General features: G+C 42.4%; 1 protein-coding gene across 1 annotated transcript; it reads right to left on the bottom strand.

Moving 5' to 3' along the window:
* Positions 1-2,982: 2,982 nt before the first annotated feature.
* LOC142659742 (cytochrome P450 2G1-like) lies at positions 2,983-19,459 on the bottom strand. The gene is made up of 9 exons (XM_075836170.1): positions 19,099-19,459; positions 16,400-16,519; positions 15,324-15,473; positions 13,728-13,888; positions 9,859-10,035; positions 7,120-7,261; positions 6,036-6,223; positions 5,818-5,959; positions 2,983-3,269 (listed from the first exon to the last, which is right to left on the bottom strand). The coding sequence occupies exons 1-9, from the start codon at positions 19,301-19,303 to the stop codon at positions 3,076-3,078; spliced, it is 1,479 nt and encodes a 492-aa protein (XP_075692285.1). The 5' UTR covers positions 19,304-19,459; the 3' UTR covers positions 2,983-3,075.
* Positions 19,460-20,628: the final 1,169 nt, after the last annotated feature.

Raw genomic sequence — 20,628 nt, 5'->3', positions numbered from 1 at the left:
CTGTGCTGTAGTCGTGCTGTGCTGTATTCTACGCCTGTCCTGCAACTCTACCCCTGACGTCTACCTGCTGCCCAGTCCCAGCCGAGCCTGCCTTGCTACTGTCCGAGCTGCCACAGGTACGCTATACGAACTATAGACTGTGATCTGCGTCCTGTTGGCCAGCTGACATACCGCCAAGGTGGTACAGCCCAGTGGGTCCACGAACCCTACGTGACAGTACGCTCAGGCCATGGACCCTGCTGGTCGATCCAAGACCAAGTTGACTTCACAATCTGCCGTTCCTCCTACTACACAACCTGGCAGTGTTGATCCTCAGACTACACCTCCTGGCAGTGTTGATCCTCATTTTTCTTTGCCACTTCCTGACTGCTATGATGGAGACGTGAGGACCTGTAGTGGATTCTTGAACCAGTGCCAGATCCACTTCAGTCTGTATACAAGTAGATTTTTGTCTGACGGCGCAAGGGTCAATTTCATCATCTATCTCCACACTGGCAAGGCCCTTGCATGGGCAATTATCATACCCTAAGTTAGTCTTGCAAATGGCCTCTTAGTGTTTTCCAGTTCCCAGTGTTCCCTGTTCCTGTATCCTGTATCCCGTGCTATCCTGGACAAGTGCCATGCTGTAGTCGTGCTGTATTCTACGCCTGTCCTGCTACTCCACGCCTGACGTCTACCTGCTGCCTAGTCCCAGCCGAGTCTGCCTTGCTACTGTCCGAGCTGCCACAGGTACCCTATACGAACTATTTACTGGGACCTGCGCCCTGTTGGCCATCTGCCATGCCGCCAAAGGCCACGAACCCTACGTGACACCAGCACTGATCGCCAGCCTCTTCTCTCTATCCAGCTCTGATCAGCAGCCGCTTCTCTCTATCAGTGCTGGATAGAGAGAAGGGGCAGCCCTTTCGAGCAGAGTTTCCGCAGCGTTAGAAAGGAAAAGTTCATACTTACCCCAGCCATTGTCTTGGTGACGCGTCCCTCTTTTGACATAGTGTCCGACCTCCCTGGATGGCGCGGCAGTCCATGTGACCGCTGCAGCCTGTGATTGGCTGCAGCGGTCACATGGGATGAAACGTCATCCCAGGAGGCCAGACTAGAGGAAGAAGCAGGCAGGGAGTTCTGGGTAAGCATTAACTTTTTTTGTTGCGGGTTTTTGATGGAAACATTAGAAATCTATATTGTGAGCGCCGCTCATGGTACTCACTGTCCAGTTACTGCCGATCAATGCAGCCCCTTCTCTCTATACAGCACTGATCGTTTAACTCTTTCAGCACCCTGGACAGTGACTATCCCATGACGTCGCCTAGCAATGCTCCAGTAATTACGGGTGCACACACATAGCCACCCGTAATTACGGGAGCCCCATAGACTTCTATGGGCCTGCCCGTGCCGTAATTACGGCCTGAAATAGGACATGTTCTATATTTTTCAACGGCACGGGCACCTTCCCGTAAGCAAACGGGACGGTACCCGTGGGCAATAGAAGTCTATGGGCCTGTAATTACGAGCGTTTTTACGTTCGTGTGCATGGGGCCTTAGAGGTGGAAAGCTAATAAGGAAACAAATCTGTTCACAAATATGACACAAATTGCTTACTGTTTTTGTTGTTTATTCCAAAATAAATTTTTATTTGCCTGTTGTGTACGATCAGATTATACTGACTATGGAGGAATACGTAGCTTTAAAATCTATTCGCTATGTAAATATGACGTATATGTTGAATGTATTCCTGGTAAACATTTACACAAGAGACCTTCCTTTCTGCTCTGAGGTTCACTATATTTGCCTTTAACAGTACACCGTGTCTATTTGTTTACTCTCTGGTCATAGGTTAGGTTATATCACCTATTTCAAAGGTTAGACTTGTATGACTGTATACCGTTTCTAAATATAGCTGAGACCAACTTCCACGTTCCTGCTTGAACCTTTTAGGGAACGTCCACCCTTGAACACTATTTTATTCTTTAAATCTAAATAGGTTTACCATTCTGTGATCAATATATTTTTATAGCGATTAGAGCTTCATTTTTCACAGTCAGAGCTGCCACTAGGGGGCGCTTAGGAGATGACTAAATACTGTTTATACATAGAACTCAATAATAACACAGTGCGCACTAAGCTCCCTCTAGGGCCAGCTGCAGGCAGCCTGAATATAATTTTTAAATCTTTGTATGGATTTCCAGTGATAGACCAAACAGGTCTTGATCATGTCTTAACCACAATAAATTGCAAAGAATATAGTTGCCAGACCCCATATCTTCTTCTTCAACTTCAGTTATAAAATCTTTCCCTCTATGGAGCAGCAGTGATTCAGGTTAAAGAAGACAACATCTGTGGGATTATCAGAGGCCCTGCAGCTGCTCCCCAGCACAATGGAGGTCCCGCCGATATTAATAGTGAGAGGGACTGTTGTGATGGGGTAATACAATGTTTCTCACCTCCAGTACCGGCACAGATCACAGTTTGAGGATATTGCATAGAGAGAAGTACTTGAGAACTGGAGATGGACTGGAGGACATGATTGCTGAGACAACTGTGATGTGACAGATTCTTTGAGTCTAAGACTTTGTTCAGATTTGTGTGAGAGGCTCCATGCAGATTGTTATTTTTGCTGGGCAAAATAGTGCAGCATGCAGCACTATGTTGTCCGGCAAAATCACGAAAACCCTGATGGAAACCCGATAGAACCTATTAAAGTCAATGGGTTCCATAAGGTACCATTGGTTTCTGGTTTTCCAGTTGTCCTGTAATGGAACAGAATTAGGAAATTGTAGAACAGATGTGAACAGAGCCTACCTAGATTGAGCACAGCCCTTTGGGTGAAAAATTGTACGAAGAAAAAGAAAACATACAAAAAAAAACACAGTTTATTAATGTGATAAAAATAAATGTGAAAAAAATTTGTTTTAACTTGGATTTTTTTAACATTTTTACTATTTTTCACACGCTAGAATTTCAAATTATTAGTCGTAAGCAAAAAAAAAATTAAATAAAAGATCTGTGATCCTGAAAAGTAAATATTCATATCAAATATTCTCAAAAATATCAGAAATGAAAACTTAAATTTCAGGCACGTCACTCAATATCTAATGTGGGGGTAAATCTCATTTTGAAGGTCGGAGACATTTTTCCAAAACCACTGTATTCGGGGGAGAGGTCTATGTCTTCTGGAGGTATGTCAGAGCGTATGTCAAACTTTTGAAGGATGGAGGTCAGATACAGGAAAAGTTCCATGCGTGCCAAGCCTTCCCCGGGACATGCTCGCTTTCCTGGAGGGAGATAAGAGGAACATTGTAAAGATTTATGGTATTTACAATAGTAGGTAAACTGGAACCGAAGAGGCAGCTATATGGGTGAAGAAGTTGTCGCTCTCAGGCCCTGGTGTCTGAGGGATTTCAAATGCCTCGTTGCAACATAAGACACCAGTAGATGGGGGGCCCTATTACAGGTGATGTGCTGGGACCCTGGGGCTTCACGATACTCTGTTGTCTGGGACCCGGGAAATTAAGACAATTTTGTATAAAATTCTCTTAAAAAAGAGAAGCGTTTCTCTTTAGCTTTCTTTTAGGAGGTCATTAAAACGTGTAAAAAAAAAACACACTCAGGAGCAAACAAGTATTTGCGGGGTTTCCAAGCAAATATTAAAAAGTGGCCGCCTTCTGGTGCTGGTTAGCATTCCCACACTCCTACAACAGGAGTACTTGGTGTATTTTTGCTCCATCTACTTTCCAAAATCCTTTCATAATTCCTCACACACTTGTTTGTAGGACCTGTGGAGAGGGGATCCCTTCACAGGCTCTCATTGTTATTAAAATAAGGGAATCAGACAATGTCGTCTGGGCCCTTTCTTCCCCGGGGGGCCCAGTAGCTGCCGCATAGTCTGCCTCCATGGTACATAATGTACTCCACTGATTTCATGACATCGGATCTCGATGGTAACATCTAGAGCCGCATTGAATGACAGTCTCAGTCTCAACAGTTTTCTTTGCTATTTCTGAAGTACCATTATTTAAGAGTTACTGAAATCCCAGACTAGGGGTAGAAGAGGTGTATGTGAACCATTTGTACTGGGGATCACAGCTCATATAGGCACCAGTCACCAATGATACCCTTTGTTTTGTCTTCAAGACACGAGAAATCTATAACCTTCCAGTATGTTCTTGAAATGTCAGAAGAGACCAAATTGACCACTTCCAAATCCTTGGTACCAGAACTGCAAAGCTGAAATGTTGACAATTGATCCAATTTTGTCCATTGCCGGAAAAAAAAGAGATTAATAATTTTAATTGAAATTGAATTCAATATTTAATCTGTGTAGATACCAAGGTTCCTCCTTGTGACCTGTGGCTGAAGACAACTTGAACTTCAGAAATTTGGGTTTGTGCAATTCACTGACATTGTGTTTATTTAAAACTCTGGTAATAGGTGAGTATTTACGTCTGGATTGTCAGGAATCCCTGCATAATTGTTTCTTAATATACCGCCGGCCAGGAAGCAATCGAGGTCATTGACTTGTCACATTCCTACACAATCTAATCATTTCGATGGAACTAACTTTTGCGACACCGCTGTAACAGACTGACCCTTATAACCAAAACATGATTAACTGGGGACATGACGTAAGTGCAGAAAATTTACCAATATTTCATTACTACTGAGGAAACATGGAAAACTGAATGAAGATGAAGAGAAGACATCCCATAGGTCAATATACCCTATATTATACCCTTATCCCCTCTATGAGCCAGAACACTTTGTAAAAGCGTCCCCTGCTCTGGCGGAATCAACACATTTATGGTTACATGGATGCCTATTCATCTGAATGGCCGCCATGTAATACAAAATTTTCCCTGCAGTGGCTACGGCAAGGGAAATTTCTGGTTGCGGCTTCCCCATGCAAAATCAGCTGTTTGCCGGGGTGCTTGGGAGCTGAACCCCATAGAAAGTGGTTATCTGTGGTGAGACAACCCTATTAAAGAGTGTAGACAACCGTTTATAATGTTATATTAGCGTATATGGAGGTAATGGAGTACAGTTCACCACAATGGATCTCATTTACTATCCAGGGCAGGAAAACGTTCCAAAGAGTGGCTCTTGTTCCAGTGGACCAGGTGTGTATTACTCAAATTAATTACACTAAAGCACAGCTGAGAGCAGATCAATTACCCCCTAGAAAAACGGTGTCACTCCGTAGGGTACACAGACTACAGGTTACTACCGGGGGAGAACGTAGGCTGTTTAGGATATAGGGTTATATCTATACAGTCATCACTTACCCTTTCCATGCAGAAAGCTCTCCACACTCAGAGCTGCAGATAGGTGGCAAGTACTGAAGCTGCCCCGCTATTTCTTGCCATGAGAAACTAGTGCAATTTATACAAGCAATATGGCAGCTAAAAGGTGGGTTAGATTTAGTAGAAAATAGAATATTATTTTAGGGGTCAGATTAGGGGCTCAAAATCTTCTGCTGGAGTTTTCCTTTAATAATTAAACAATTGCGGCTCTGGAAAATTATCTTAGAAAAGTCTTCTATAGTTTCAACCAAGCATTGCATTTATAGACAAGGGAAATATTGGAAATAGTTTTTATCAATTTGGTGCATGTTACTGTGGATTTACGGCTCCTGAACCACACCTGTCCATGCACATTCGGTTTCTTGCAGTATAAATTACATGTGATGAGGTCATCATGAAAAAGTTTGGATTAAAATCTCTTGATCATTATCTTTAAATACGTGATCTACTCTTTAAAAGATCTCTTTCTGACCAAGTGATAAAGAACACCTTCAGTTTACGGTAAGAACATATGGTCACTTACCTGCAGAGAAAGCCATGAAGCCTTCACATTTCTTAAACAACCCATTTTGGTCTAGAAAATGTTCAGGATCAAACTCATGGGGTTTTTTGAACACAGTTGCGTCATATAGTACGGAATGTAAAACTGGAATGATGACTGTGCCCTGGAGTGTAAGACATAAAGTAAAATATCACTATATATTAAGCATTATGTTCTATAACATAAGAGCCTTTTAATACCTTGGGCAGGGTGTATCCCCTGAAAACAGTGTCCACCGTCACAGCATGGGGGGCTCCAAGAGGTAAGAAGTCAATGAATCTCATAACTTCATGGGTAAAGGCTTCGGTGTAGGGCATTTTGGCTCGATCTTCCATACAAGGTCTTCGTGTTCTGCCAATCACATTCTCTATCTCAGCTTGGACCTTTTCTGAGGACATGTGCAAGGATAATGATGCAAGCTTTTGATGTGTACAATATGCATGGTCTAGGTTCTGCCCGGAGCTGCCAACTCACTATGTTATTTGTACCAGACAAGTGACCTCAGGAATAAGGTTGTTGTCCTGAAATGAAGGTATGTTTTTGCATTTTATGCAGCTGACAATGCTTTGCTAATAAAATTAGATACTGGAAGAATCCCTTTAAAGCATCTCTGTCTATAGGATTACCATGCAGAATGGTGCCCATAATACAGCCCCCTGAACTGGAGATTAGGGAGCTGTATACTGCACCTGGCATTCATCTGAAAAGGACATTTTGGGTGGAAAGCCCTATCAGTTAGCAGCTCTTAGCCAATCAGCATCTTCAGAAGTCGGATTGGTCAAGAACAGTTGACTTACAAGGCTTCCCTTAAAATGCTGCACCCAAACATAATTTCCACAAACTTCTAAAGGATGTAGAGACTTAAAAGGAGTCGTCTGGTTTAGAAACATACATATTTAAATACCAGATTAGGGATTTCATAGGGGGTTCCCACACTCATAATACTGATACTGATCTAGTAGCCAGAGCATAGAGCAGTTATAAAGAGCGTCTGCTACTCTGGAGGACCCAGCACTTAAGTGCATTATAAAGACAGTCCATTGTTTTCAATGAGCACGGTGTAATGCTGCATTTGCCCTGTGGTGGCGCTGCAGGAAAACTGAACACTTTGTGCCAGACTCTCCCACACATTACAGCTGGGATACACTAACAATTTTCTTTTTTATTTCAAAGATTTCCAAGGTATTTTCAGACTTCATGTTGGTCCTCATAGGTATAACAGAAATCCTTGCCTAGTCAAAAACTGGAATACAATAATCTATTACATTTAGTTAGAATATTTACCTTTAATATTTGGATACTTCATTAGAATTAGAAGTCCATATCCCAGAGTGCTGCTGGTGGATTCTTGTCCTGCAAAAAATATATCCAGCGCTGAGGAAAGTAAATTTGATAAGTTGAATTCGGTATTTGGGTTCTTCTTTTCCTGGAAAAAAAAGAAAATATATAGGGGGTATTATTGCATACTGCATTACAGAGATATTCTCACCTAGAAGCTTTGCCTTTGTTAAACTAGTCAAAGGAGAAATCCCAAATTTGTGATGTTTTTCTATTACCAGAGAGTGGTGCATCTACAGTTAGAATAAGCTGTTAGGTCACATGTCTGACAACAGGGGGAACTAGACCATTGTCTGTTTCCAAGGGCAACCAGAAGAATTTAAAAAAAATTGGATAGGGATAGAGGGAATTACATGAATTAACTATGAAATTGATTGGAAGAAGGGTGTATTCACATGTGCAGGTTTTGATCAGGTTTTGTTCAGATTTTTTTAATGCAGTTTTTGAAGCCATAACCAGGATTGCATTCAAATAAGAGAATCAGTATCTGTCCTTTATACTTTCTCTCCCTTTATGAACCACACCCGGTTTTGGCTTAAAAAACTGCATTAAAAAACCTGATCAAAACCTGCCCGTGTGTATACACTCTAAGGCTATGTTCACACGGGGTCTTTTGTCGAGTTTTTTGACGCGGAAACCGCGTCGCAAAACTCGGCAGAAACGGCCCGAGAACGCCTCCCATTGATTTCAATGGGAGGCGTCGGCGTCTTTTTCCCGCGAGCAGTAAAACTGCCTCGCGGGAAAAAGAAGCGACATGCCCTATCTTCGGGCGCTTCCGCCTCCGACCTCCCATTGACTTCAATGGGAGGCAGGAGAAAGCGTGTTTTCTGCCCGCGGCGCTCAATGGCCGCGGGCGAAAAACGGCGCGATCATTGCTATTCACACGGAGTATTTTGGGGGAGGAATATCTGCCTCAAAATTCCGTTTGGAGCTTTGAGGCAGATATTCCTCCCCCAAAATACTCCGTGTGAACATAGCCTTAGGGCCAGTTCACACGTTGTATAAATACTGCGGATTTTCCACAAGGGAATTAGTCGCGGAAAATCCGCAGCAAATACAGTAGCAGCAAAGTGGATGAGGTAAAACAAATCTCATCCACACGCTCCGTAAAGAATGAGCGGAAATACTGCTCAGAAATTTACCTGCGGTGCAGAATTTCATGTCAATTGTCTTTACCTAAATGCTGCTTATTTGTTGCGGGATTTCCCCATTGAATTCAATGGGGATGTAAATCCTGCATCAAATGGCAGTTGTTCCGTTTTTTTTGTGGCGGATTTGCAACGATCCCGCAGCAAAAAACGGAACTCAGAAAACAAAAATATTAAACTTACCTAGGAGTCTGTGTTTCATCCTCCTGGGATGACGCTTCATCCATGTGACCGCCGCTGTAGCCAATCACAGGCTGAAGCGGTGGTCACATGGGTGAAACGTCATCCCAGGAGGCCGGCCTGGATGACGTCAGAGGGCCGGCCTCCTGAGATGACGCTTCATCCCATGTGACCGCCGCTGCAGCCAATAACAGGCTGCAGCGGTCTCGCTGGATGAAACGTCCTGCTAGCAGGCCGGCTATGCGCTGCAGTTTTTCGCAGCGGACATTCCGGGTAAAAAACTGCACCACAGTTTGGTGCACTTTTTTGTCCAGAATACCTTGCGGCAAACAGGGCGGATACGCTGCGTGCTATTACGCAGCATATCCGCCACGTGTGAACTCAGCCTGAGGGTATGTTCACACGATAGCAGGCATTTACGTCTGATATGACAGACTGTTTTCAGGAGAAAACAGCTGCCTCGTTTCAGCCGTAAATGCTCCTCCTTGTAATATACCAGGCGTCTGTGACGCTCGTAAATCTTGACCTGCTCTTCATTGAGTTCAATGAAGAACAGCTCAAATTACGTGGCAAAGAAGTGTCCTGCACTTCTTTGCCGAGGCAGTCAATTTACGGGTTGTCGTTTGACAGCTGTCAAACGACGACGCGTAAATTACAGGTCGTCTGCACAGTACGTCGGCAAACCCATTCAAATGAATGGGCAGATGTTTGCCGACGTATTGTAGCCCTATTATGAGGCGTAAAACGAGGCATAATACGCCTCGTTTACGCCTGAAAATAGGTCGTGTGAACCCAGCCTCAAGGTTCTTAATGTATTATGAAGATTTGCACTTTCTATTTTTTTTTTTACAGCAAAATTAAGAAATGTAGTGTAGACAGATGAGATGTTTCTAAGGGCTCATGCACACGACCGTTTTTTCAGTGTCCTATCCGTTTTTTTTAGCAGACCGCATACTGAACCATTCATTTCTATGGAAACATGCACATAATTGTTGTTTTTTTTACGGATCCGTCTTTACGTTCCTGTCCGTATTTGCGGTTTGGCTCACCTACTCTAGTGTGTAGGTCTGCAAAAAAAAAAAAGACAGCACATAGAAGCCACTAGGATCCATGTTTTGTGGTGCGCAAAACGGAAATGGTCGTGTGCATGATGCCTAAAAAACATAAATCTTATGAATGCCTAAACAGAACTTTAAATTTTGCACAAATGAGCCATCGATAAGCTAAGAGAGTGTGAGGAGAATTGCATATCGTGGACAGCGTTCATTTGAAAAAGTTTTTTTTAATCAAATTTGTCATCTGTGGTGATTATTTCTTATGTAGTTTCATTGGTATAATGCCGTCATTGAATTCTAACCTGCTGCATCTTTACGAGGAAAGCATCAATGTAGTCTCGAGGTGAAGAAGGGTCCAGCGTAGCCTCGTGCTCCCGCACTATAGCTTCTGCATAATCCAGCTGGGCTTGGTAGTTCTCCGTCAGCTTATGATGAGGCCCCGGAAAATAGCTTAGAATTGATGGTATGAAATTGTAAACCTATAAAATAAAAAAAATCTATTAAAATCACAAAAACAAACTTAAAAAAAAAATAAAAATATGTAGGTCCATAATTCTGTGCTGAAAAAAAGTCATAATGAATCGTAATATCGGTTAAACGGGTTATCCGAGAACAAAAATAATTATCAGCGTAGTCACTGCAGTGTGTGATACAGTCACTAATATACATTCCGGTCCCCCGTTGCACTCATTCTGAGATTTTCATCCATTTTTATAGCACTGCCAGGGGACCGGAAGTCTAGTTGCACAGTCTTCTTTGATGATGATACGACCCTTCGTCTTGTGAATGATCCACCCTGTACAAGCAGTAGTACATAGATTACAGTGGGATCTGTCACATGACGTAGAGTCATATCATCATCACATAAGGCTGTGCAACTAGACTTCCGGTCCCCCGGCAGTGCTATAAAAAAAATAAAAAATAAATCGATGAAAATCTTAGAATCAGCGCGACGGGGGACCGGAATGTATATTAGCGAGTGTATCACATACTGCAGTGGCTACACAATAATTTGCAACTGTGCAGTTTTCACAGTACTTAATTTTTAACAAATAGTGGGTAGGGCTTAGTGGAGAGGGCAGGGTCACCGGGACTAGAAATATTTACTATATTTTATGCCAGGACATGTTGTAAACTCTAGCGAAAATTTAGAATGAAGTCAATGAACACTACAGCTCCTGAACACTGAAACACTGAGCACCCATTCGATATATGAGATGACTGCTCGTAATATGTGGTGATCAGAGATGTGACTTCAAGCTCCTAGGCCCCAATGCAAAATCTGTAACAGAGCCCCCACCTGCCAAGTGCCTCGTGTAATACTGGTGTCTTCTGATCTGGCAGAGGGGCATTTGGGCGGGGTAAAGAGTCACAAATGTAGGACAGATTAAGTCTATTAGTAATATATCTATCAATATCTCTTAAAGGAATTGATCACACATACACATACACACACACACTATATGGCCAGAATTATGTGGACACCTGAGATTACAGATATATGAGTTTGTTGGAGATGCTATTCCAAATCCAGGGGCGTAAATATGGAGTTGAGACCCTTTTGCAGGTATAACAGCTACCACTTTTCTGGGGGTTTTCTACAAGATTTGGGGGGGGGGGGGGGGTGTCTGTGAGAATTTTTGCCCTTTCATCCAGAAGAAAATTTGTGAGGTCCGACACTGATGTTGGGGGACCTGGCTCGAATTCTCTGTTCTAGTTTATCCCAAAGGTGTTCAGTAGGGTTGAGTTTAGGGCTCTGTGCGGCCAGTCAAGTTCTTTCACTAACCAATCATGTCTTTATGGACCTCGTGCACTGGGGCGCAGTCATGCTGGAACAGAAAGGGCCGATCCCCAAACTGTTCTCACAAAGTTGGAAGCTACAATTGCCCAAAATGTCTTTGATTGTTGTAGAATTAACCCTTTACTAGAAATAGGGGGCCAAACTGTGAAAAACAGCCCCAGACCATTATCCCTCCTCTGTGTGCTTGATTTTATGCTCCTGTTTGCAAAGGATGCGGTTGAAACACCTGAACTCAATAATTAGGAGGGGTGTCCGCATACTTTTGGCCATATGGAGGATTTTACAAATTTAAACTATATAGTGAAATGTACTCTTTTTTTATCATCTGTTTTTACTTTCTGATATTTTTATTTTTTTTGTACATGTTTATGGGGTCATCTCGCCTCTGCTTGCTCTGAACTGTAAACAGCAGTTCCAGTGATTTGCTATACAGCATAAGATTTAGTATAACTTGTCATTTATTAATTTCCCTGCATCAGAGCAGCACCAAATACTAATGGTCAATGGTGGGTGCAGAGCCCGGCCGGCCTGCAAGCCTTGGGTATACAGTAATAAAATAGGCAGCACTCCAAAAAAATAAGTGAAAACAGTTTGGACTTTATTAGGCCAGGTGCAACGTTCCAGTCCCTGTATCCGGGACTTGAGAGAGAACTGAAACGTTGCACATGGGCTAATAAAGTCCAAACTGTTTTCACTTATTTTTTTGGAGTGTTCCCTTTTTTCTTATCAATATTATATATATTGAAGAAGCTCCCACAGCACTCTGTGTTAGTGAAAAAAAAAATGGTGGTTTATTAAGCCAGCACAAGCTGCAACGTTTACGTCCTGCTATAGGACCTTTATTGTGTGTGTGTGTGTGTGTGTGTTTACTTTTATGGGAGAGTGTAGTGAGCGTGCTCTGTGATGGAGGCCACTATGCAGGGGGAGGAAATGGGTAGCTGTCCCCATTACCTATTGTCAATGGTGTGATCCTGTATTATCTTCCTCCAGTTTTATCATAGAGATGTTACCTATAATTGTAATCTTGCCTGTGGTGGTGATGATGATGATGATGATGATGATATGATGTGCATTGCGTGACCCGCCTGCAGCCTGGATTAATTTGCTAAAGTTGCCGTGTAGTCCTAGCCTGATGTATCCTGTCTTGACCTATACACTGCCACATAGACGCACTAGAGAAATACTCAGTCTGCAGGTCAGGTTATGGCCACTAGATGGCAGTCACATACTCTGGTGGGGTGGATCACTGTTATGTCTGTAGTCCATCATCTTACATGAAATCGTATGGACATATAAGGGCCGCAGGGAGCACGTAGAGGAAACCTACACATTGCTGCTCATCCTGGTCTTATAAACAGTACATCACTTTCCGTTTACAAGCATTATATCTTACAATAGACAAAGGGATCCATAAATGGCACATGGTAAAGGGGGAACCTGGTACAGAGGATTCCACCAGATCCTACAATAAGCCTGAGAAATTGGTTATGTGGGGGTTAACAAGTTCTTCTGTGCAGTTTTGTCAAAATACTATGACAGAATCTCAAAAATTCACCAATTTGATGAACTCTTGTAAAGTTTAATCAAAGCGTCTCAGTCAGGTTATCCATCTGAGGGCAGAATATGACAGAGGGGGAGACGCTGAGCTCGGCGATATCTCGTTTTCTATGAGTTGATTCAGTATTTTCATGTATAACTGCTGCCAGCACTGTGAAAACCTGTGACTCCTGCTCCCCCGACCCACCGCACTGATTGACAGCTTCTCTTTTAGGAGTTTGTATAGATACTGTAACACTATAAAGTTGCAATATTGTAACAAACTGCTGCTTTCTCTTAGGCTTCGTTCACATCTGCGTCGGCTCCGTTCATGGGTTCCGTCTGAGCTTTCTGTCAGGGGAACTCATGAACGGAATCCAAACTGAAAAAAAAGGAAACCATCGGTTTCCGTTTGCATCACCATCAATTTCAATGGTGACGGATCCGGTGCAAATGGTTTCCGTTTGTCACTGTTGTGTAAGGGTTCCATCGTGTTGATGAAATGAATAGCGCGGTCGACTGCGGTATTCAATCCATCAAAACGACGGAACCTTTGCACAATGGTGACAAACGGAAACCATTTGTACCGGATCCGTCACCATTGTAATCAATGGTGATGCAAACGGAATCCCATGGTTTCCGTTTGGATTCCATTCATGAGTTCCCCTAACGGAAAGCTCCGATGGAACCCATGAACGGAGTCTCAACGCAGATGTGAATGAAGCCTAAGTCATTCTGTAGAGATCACTTTTCTAAAGACATATAGAAGAAGCCAAGTTCAGATCCTTCTATAAATAGGTCCAAATGAGATGGAACAGGCATTTTATTTATTACCTGAACCCAAATGTTGTCCACCCTTCTGAGGTTCTCGGCTACAAGGTCCAGCAGCGTCTGCAGCTTTGGATCTGTGTACTCAAATCTCCTCCCGAAGAGAACGGAACAGATGACGTTTGAAATGGAGCGGCGGATGTGGAAAGCTGGACTGAAGAGGGAACCTTCAATACAAAGTGCCGTGACATTAGTTCTACCAAATCATCCATCTTATAAGATCTGCTATCAGCGGTTTATTGGAGAGTTTCCATATCAAGCCGTGTTCACACGTAGCGGAAATACTGCAACTTTTCCGCAACTAATTATCGTTGCAGAAATTCTGCAGCATGATCCAGTAGCAGCAGAGTAGATGAGATATGAACAAATCTCTTCCACACGCTGCGGAAATGATAAGCGGAAATATTGCTTGAAATTGACCTGCGGTGCGGTTTTTTAGACCGCAGCATGTCTATTGTATTTGTGTAATCGCTGCTTTTGTGATACAGTTTTTCCCCCATTGAATTCAATAGGGACTTAAAACCCGCAACAAATAGCAGCTGTTGCGATATTTGCAGCGGAAAAGCTGCGATTGCGTCGCAAAACTCACAAAAGAAATATCTTATACCAGGCCATCCTCCTGGGATGACGTTTCATCCCAGGTGACCGCTGCAGCCAATCACAGGCTGCAGCGGTCACATGGGATAAAACGTCATCCCAGCAGGCCAGGCTGCAGGACGGCAGAGGACGCGTCACCGTGACTAAGGGTAAGTATGAAACTTTTTTTTTTTAATGAGCAGTTTTCCGCAGTGGACATTTCATCCGAAAAACTGCACCACAATTTTGTGCGTTTTTTCGGCCAAAACACCCTGCGGCCGCCCTGTGTGAACGTGCCCTTATAGATAGGATCTGCTGTCTTTATAGATGGAGCATCACCTGATGTCTTGGGGGGGGGGGGGATTTGGATGAGTTTAGATTATTCCTGTTTAATTCTATTGTTGCCTCTCAGTGGTGCATGAAGTCTCATAAGTGTGTGGTAAAAATGGGGCAGGATCACTCGCTATGGGCTTGATACAGTAGGATCATTTACCGTTCCTCGCTTCGCGATTTTCAGCCCCTGGCGCTGCCATACTGGGTCCTGATGCACGGCTGCGTCAGTATCCAATCAGGATCCATTCAAAATTTAGCTATGAGGCCCAGAATTTTTCTAGTTACGCCCCCGTTTTAAACTGTATCTGCGGCCCCAGGTGCTATTATTCTGGCAGTATAATTCTGTATTTGGGGGCATTGGGCAGCACTGTAGCTATAGTAATGGGACTCCTGGGTTAGCAGCAGTATGGGCGGTTTGTGTTGCTATAGAGGGTGGGTATGAACTGTAGAAGTGAGGGGCAAAAGATTTCTGGGCAGGAAATGCTGCAAACATCAGGAGAAGTCATCATGGCGGTCTGGGCTGGATGGAGAAGAAAAGGAACGTGAACGACTCCAATCCGAAGACGTCACCTGTGAGTCACTGGATTTAATTGTAGTTTATTTTGCCGCAGATTTCAATCCTGGATCCACCCCATGATAGATATGAGGGATAGTTTGTGATGAGATAAGTAGACAGTAAGCTCTGCTACCAACCCTGTGTTTCTTGAAATATATCCAGCAGATACTGAATCTCTTCTTGAATCCGTTCTTCAAGACTTCGTTTGCCCATTCCGAAATTACGCAGAGTGTTCAGTGAGAATCTTCTCAGTTCTTTCCAACGTTCTCCATTACTAAATGCAATGCCTGATGCACAGAGAAAGCAGAATCCAGGTCATTATGTATAAAACATTTCTATATTACAGTACCATAATGTAGGAAGATAAATACTTAAAATAAATTATACTAATAATAGACAAATAAAACTGTAAAAATGCGGATCAAAGAGGTAATAGATATTCTGGATTATCATTGGTAAATATATAAAACACATTTGTAAGGGTAGAGAACCTCCAGGAAGACAGAGAAACATAAAATATAACCATACAATCTGCTGCTGTGTTTTTCAGGGCTCATTCACACCTTCAAATAAAAATATGAATGCGCAATATGGATAGGTTTTTTTCAATTTGTTCTGTTTCTGTTATGAATCGAAAGCGCTTATATAACAAACACACATATAAAAAAAACGGAAATATAAATAATACCTTTTAAATGTATTGGCACCATATGGACTAAAAAGAAGTGTGAATGAGCCCTTAATCAGAGGAATTTTCTAATTGCTCTCTGCTCAGTCTTCTGATTCTGATTTTGTGAAATTATAAAATTCCACATTATATTAGAGTGAATTCACACGTCGCAGATTTTTAGTGCGGATTTTGCACTGAATGTCTGCGACAATTACAATACAATGGATGTGGATGGAGTTTCCATGATGTGTGACCTCAGCCTTATGCCTAATGCACAGGACCGTGTGTGCCGGCGGAGTCCCGTCTGTGATCCGTGGAAAGATATGACAGGTTTCACCTGCTAAAGTGAATGGTTCCGTGAAAACTATCGGGTGCCACTCGGATGCTGTGATTAACAGCCAGAGTGGCACTCGGTCTTGTGCAACTGGCATTACAGTTCAGTGCTGGAAACAAGTGCCAGATTATCAGACTTTCTTAATTATCATATGCCAGGTTAAAGGAATTTCAAAAAGAAACAGGAAGAAATTTTAAACAATGACTGACCATATCCCTTGCTGGTTAGATCCACTATTGGAAACTCTGCTCGTCCACTGAATTTATCACCATTGTCCACAAGGGCTTCCTTCACAGCCTGGAACCCACAAAGCACCACGGCAGGCTTTGCGATATTTGCAGCGGAAAAGCTGCGATTGCGTCGCAAAACTCACAAAAGAAATATCTTATACCAGGCCATCCTCCTGGGATGAAATGTCATCCCAGGAGGATGGCCTGGTATAAGATATTTCTTTTGTGAGTTTTGCGACGCAATCGCAGCTTTTCCGCTGCAAATATCGCAACAGCTTTGACAGGAGAGCAGACAAATATGCTTGTATTACACAGGTGATAGGATTCACCTCCAAAACACATCTTTAAACTTGAGCTTATTTGATCAAATGACTCAACTACCCATAGTAATAGGGATTGGGGCACTCTTTTAGGGTGCCATCCTGCTTCTAGAGTCTTTATTGGGTTATATGTTAGAATACGTTAAAGGTATAGGGCATTTAATTCCAAAAGTCCTCTATATACAATATACCATGATCACCCTATCCTCTGTCTAGTGATCATGTGTGCTATCATTTCTTGTAGTACATCAGCACTACAAGGCCCAATTCAAGAACTAGGGAAGCCCATGAACAAATTATTCTAATGTCATTATCTGGTTGTTTTTTTTTTAAATAGAAAGTAACACTGTCATAATATGGCCCCAATAAAAGTGCATAATAATGGCACAAAACAATGCCAAATAACAATACCACACAGCACCCACATAATAATGTGATATAGTACCTACATAACATTGCGATACAGTGCCATAGTAACAGTGCTATGTTGTGCTCAAATAGTAACACCATACAGTTCGTCAATAATACCGCAATGGGTGTCAATATATCAATATGGACTATGATAGAAGAAGGGTGGTGGAGGCCCCAGGACTATTTCTCCTTTTACCTATGCCACAAACCAGCACTGTGTTCTGTTAAAGTATTAAAAGGCTTGTCAATTTTGGAAAGTTCCTTTGTTAAAAGTTTGTCTTGGCGATAAGCTGATCATAGGATGTCCTCCAGTGATCAGCTGTGATCTGTGAGGGAACTTGGCAGCAACTGTTGAATTTTCCTGCAGCGCCACCACAGGGGGTGTGAAACATTGCACAATGCCAATTGAAATCAATGAGCTGCCCATGTAATGCTTGAATGTGTGAGGTCCTCCAGAGCGAGAGGAGTTCTTTGTAGTCACTGTGGCTACTTGATGGGGGTCCTGAATGGTGGTCTGCCTCTATTGACTCATAATTTGCTAACAAGTTATTTAAAAAAGTCCCTTTCATTTCAGTTTTTTTTTTGTCAGTGATTTCCATGTATTTTGTAGGTTTAAAAGTGATTAAATTCTATGACTGTGATAGATTTAATTGCAGATGTGGATTATTTCTCTGCTTTATGTAGTTAGTCTGTAGTATGTAATCTCTATTATTAGACCTATAGACACAGGACTGGCTATTTTTAGATCACAGCTTGAAAATCTTCCTGTATAGAGTGTTGCCCGAGGCCATGTTATGTACACTGTGTCATATAATACTTTGAGCCTAAAAAATCCTTGTTGTTTCCAGATAGTGACTGTGTATACAGAGACATGGGGCCTTAGTCGTGCTAGTAGTACACTATGCTCCATTATACAACATAAGGTCCTGTTCACATCTCATTTGAGACCCACGTTTGGCGTATACGCCAGGAAGAGCTTCCGAAAATATATGCCAAACCATTCATAGGAATTAATTCACCTGAAAGAGGCCAAAAGAAGTGTCCTTCATCAGGCTGGTGCTGGTGCTTTTACGATATAGAAATGTGTAGTCTACTATGTGTTTCTAGGCAGAGCCATCCCGCAATAGAATGGATACCGCGAAGTGTAAGTTTCCATTCATTTTTTTTTAAGGCGTTGCCGGATGGAAAGGGGCCGCTGCTTAGATATTCTGATTTTGGGGATTTAAAAGTTGGTAAGTATACATATGTCAGAGCCTTCCATCAAAGGTATATGTCCGGCAATACTTCCAACGTATACATCTGACGGACGTGATGTATACGTTGGATGTATGTATGTATGGATACAAATGTGATGTGAATAGAGCCGTGTTATCTTATGGACTACACATATCGAAACAATCATTTTCACCAGTAACAAGCAGTGGCTCTCGCTCTGCCCATCCCAGTCCATCCACGTATTACCTGGATGCCATTAATTTGAATACTACCTTACTACCTGTAGTGGTCACTGCAGAGGAAATAAGCAAACAGCATCTTCCGGGGTTACTGGTTGAGGTATTCATACCCCTCTTCTTTATCAGACCGGAGGAAAGTATAACCCACATTTACAAAGAGTGGCCAGTCTGAATAAAGGAGGCGGTTGGAATGATTTACACCAAATTTATTAAAAGAAACAATCCTCTTAATATATTTGGCACATTTTTAACCGCCTGACAATCATGGAATGTCATAGAAATTTTTTTGCTGCAAATTACAGCGATTTTCTCCAATTCCACACAATAAATGTGGTGTGAAGTACGCTTCCTTTCTAGACTATGCATACTATTCCCGTTGCTTGGCAAATTTGTACGCCAAAACCCGCCGTTCACTGCTTGATAAATGTGGAGTAATGTTTGGTCAGCCTCCGCGGTCAAGTCTTGTTCTACTGACCATCACTGGTCGTCATCGGGCCCTGACCCAATACATACATCTGCCTGCAGAGACTCACCTCCAGGATGGGTTTGTGTATCTCTCGACTCGTCAGTTGCAGTAAGTTTCCTACGATAGGTAGAGGTCTGGGACCTGGGGGAAGGTTTCCTCTGTTTCTAAACAACTTTTTAACCATGAGAAGCAGGAGTAGGGCAAGAAGAAAAGACGTAAGGAGCAACTCCATGTCTGTGAGCTGCAGTAAAGGAGAATGGCAGGCAGTATGAGGAGAACTGTGTACACAAGAGCCAGGACATAAGAATCTGCAGGGTTCAAACCAGCATTTCCTATAAGTCGTCACACCCTTTGTTAACCCATGATTGCTCAGTTCTACAATTACATGTGATCAGGGATGTTACTTTATTACTCTACTTGTTCATTTGTCTTCGTTCCTGTTTGCATTACATAATCTCTTATCCTATTGTATTGTTCCGTCCGGAGCGCTGTGTAATTCTTGTTTGATAATTAGGTTATATTCCTCTAATTTAGTTCTTTAGATTATGTGTCAGCCAATTGTGTAATATAATTACAATACATTTATTAGTTGCATATTTTTACTATCTGAACATTTTAATCATGATCACTGCTGCACGGAGAAAAGAAATAAAAAAGAAATAAAAAACAAGGATTTGCCACTTTACCAATTTAAAAAAACAACTTTATTAGCAATACTTATAGGCGTCCTTGGTTCTTTGCAGCCGTGCCAGAAATCATTGCTTTTTATTTATTTTATTACAACTTTAACAAGGAAGGAGCAGCAGCTGAGGACCACCATAACCCACCACTACGCGTCTACCAGGGTTGTACTAGCACAGCCCTAAAAGGTGAGCCTAATGCCCCTCGACCCTCAATGACACTTTGCCAACCTTTCCCTTTGAGATACTTGCACAATGAGGCGCCGTTATTTTTCTTTCTCAGATTCACAGCTGCACAGAGACTTTTAGGAGAAATGTTTTAAGCACCACACTCAAAGGCAAAATTATGTTGTATAATGCTGCATGGTATGCGCCAACGCAGTATAGCGAAGTGTGAGGAAATATGAAGAACAAAGCAATAATAAAAACGCACAAAAATACAAATATGATCTGTATGTATTCCAGATTTTATGGTATATACAGCGTGTGTGTGTGTATATATATATACTTTTTGACATTCCATTCCTGTGAGCGTTTGTGCCCATTCAGCCAAACAACATTTAGTTGGGTTCGCAATCGCCGTTCCAATTCATCCCAAAGGTGTTGGCTGGGGCTGGGGTCAGGGCTCTGAGCAGCCACTCGAGTTCCTCCACACCAAACTCGCCAACCCGTGTCTTTATGAACCTCGCTTTGTTCACAGTCGAACAGTCAAGTTGGAACAAGAAAGGACTGAACCCCAAACTGTTCCCACAAAGTTGAAAGTTACAATTGACCAAAATGGCTTTGTATATGTAGCATTAACTCTTTACAGGAAATAAGGGACCAAACCATGAAAAACAGCACAGACCATTATCCCTCCTCCACCAATAGTAGGCAC

This window comes from Rhinoderma darwinii, chromosome 8 (assembly GCF_050947455.1).
Source record: "Rhinoderma darwinii isolate aRhiDar2 chromosome 8, aRhiDar2.hap1, whole genome shotgun sequence".
NCBI lineage: Eukaryota > Metazoa > Chordata > Amphibia > Anura > Rhinodermatidae > Rhinoderma > Rhinoderma darwinii.
This window is presented reverse-complemented; position numbering and strand designations above follow the sequence as displayed.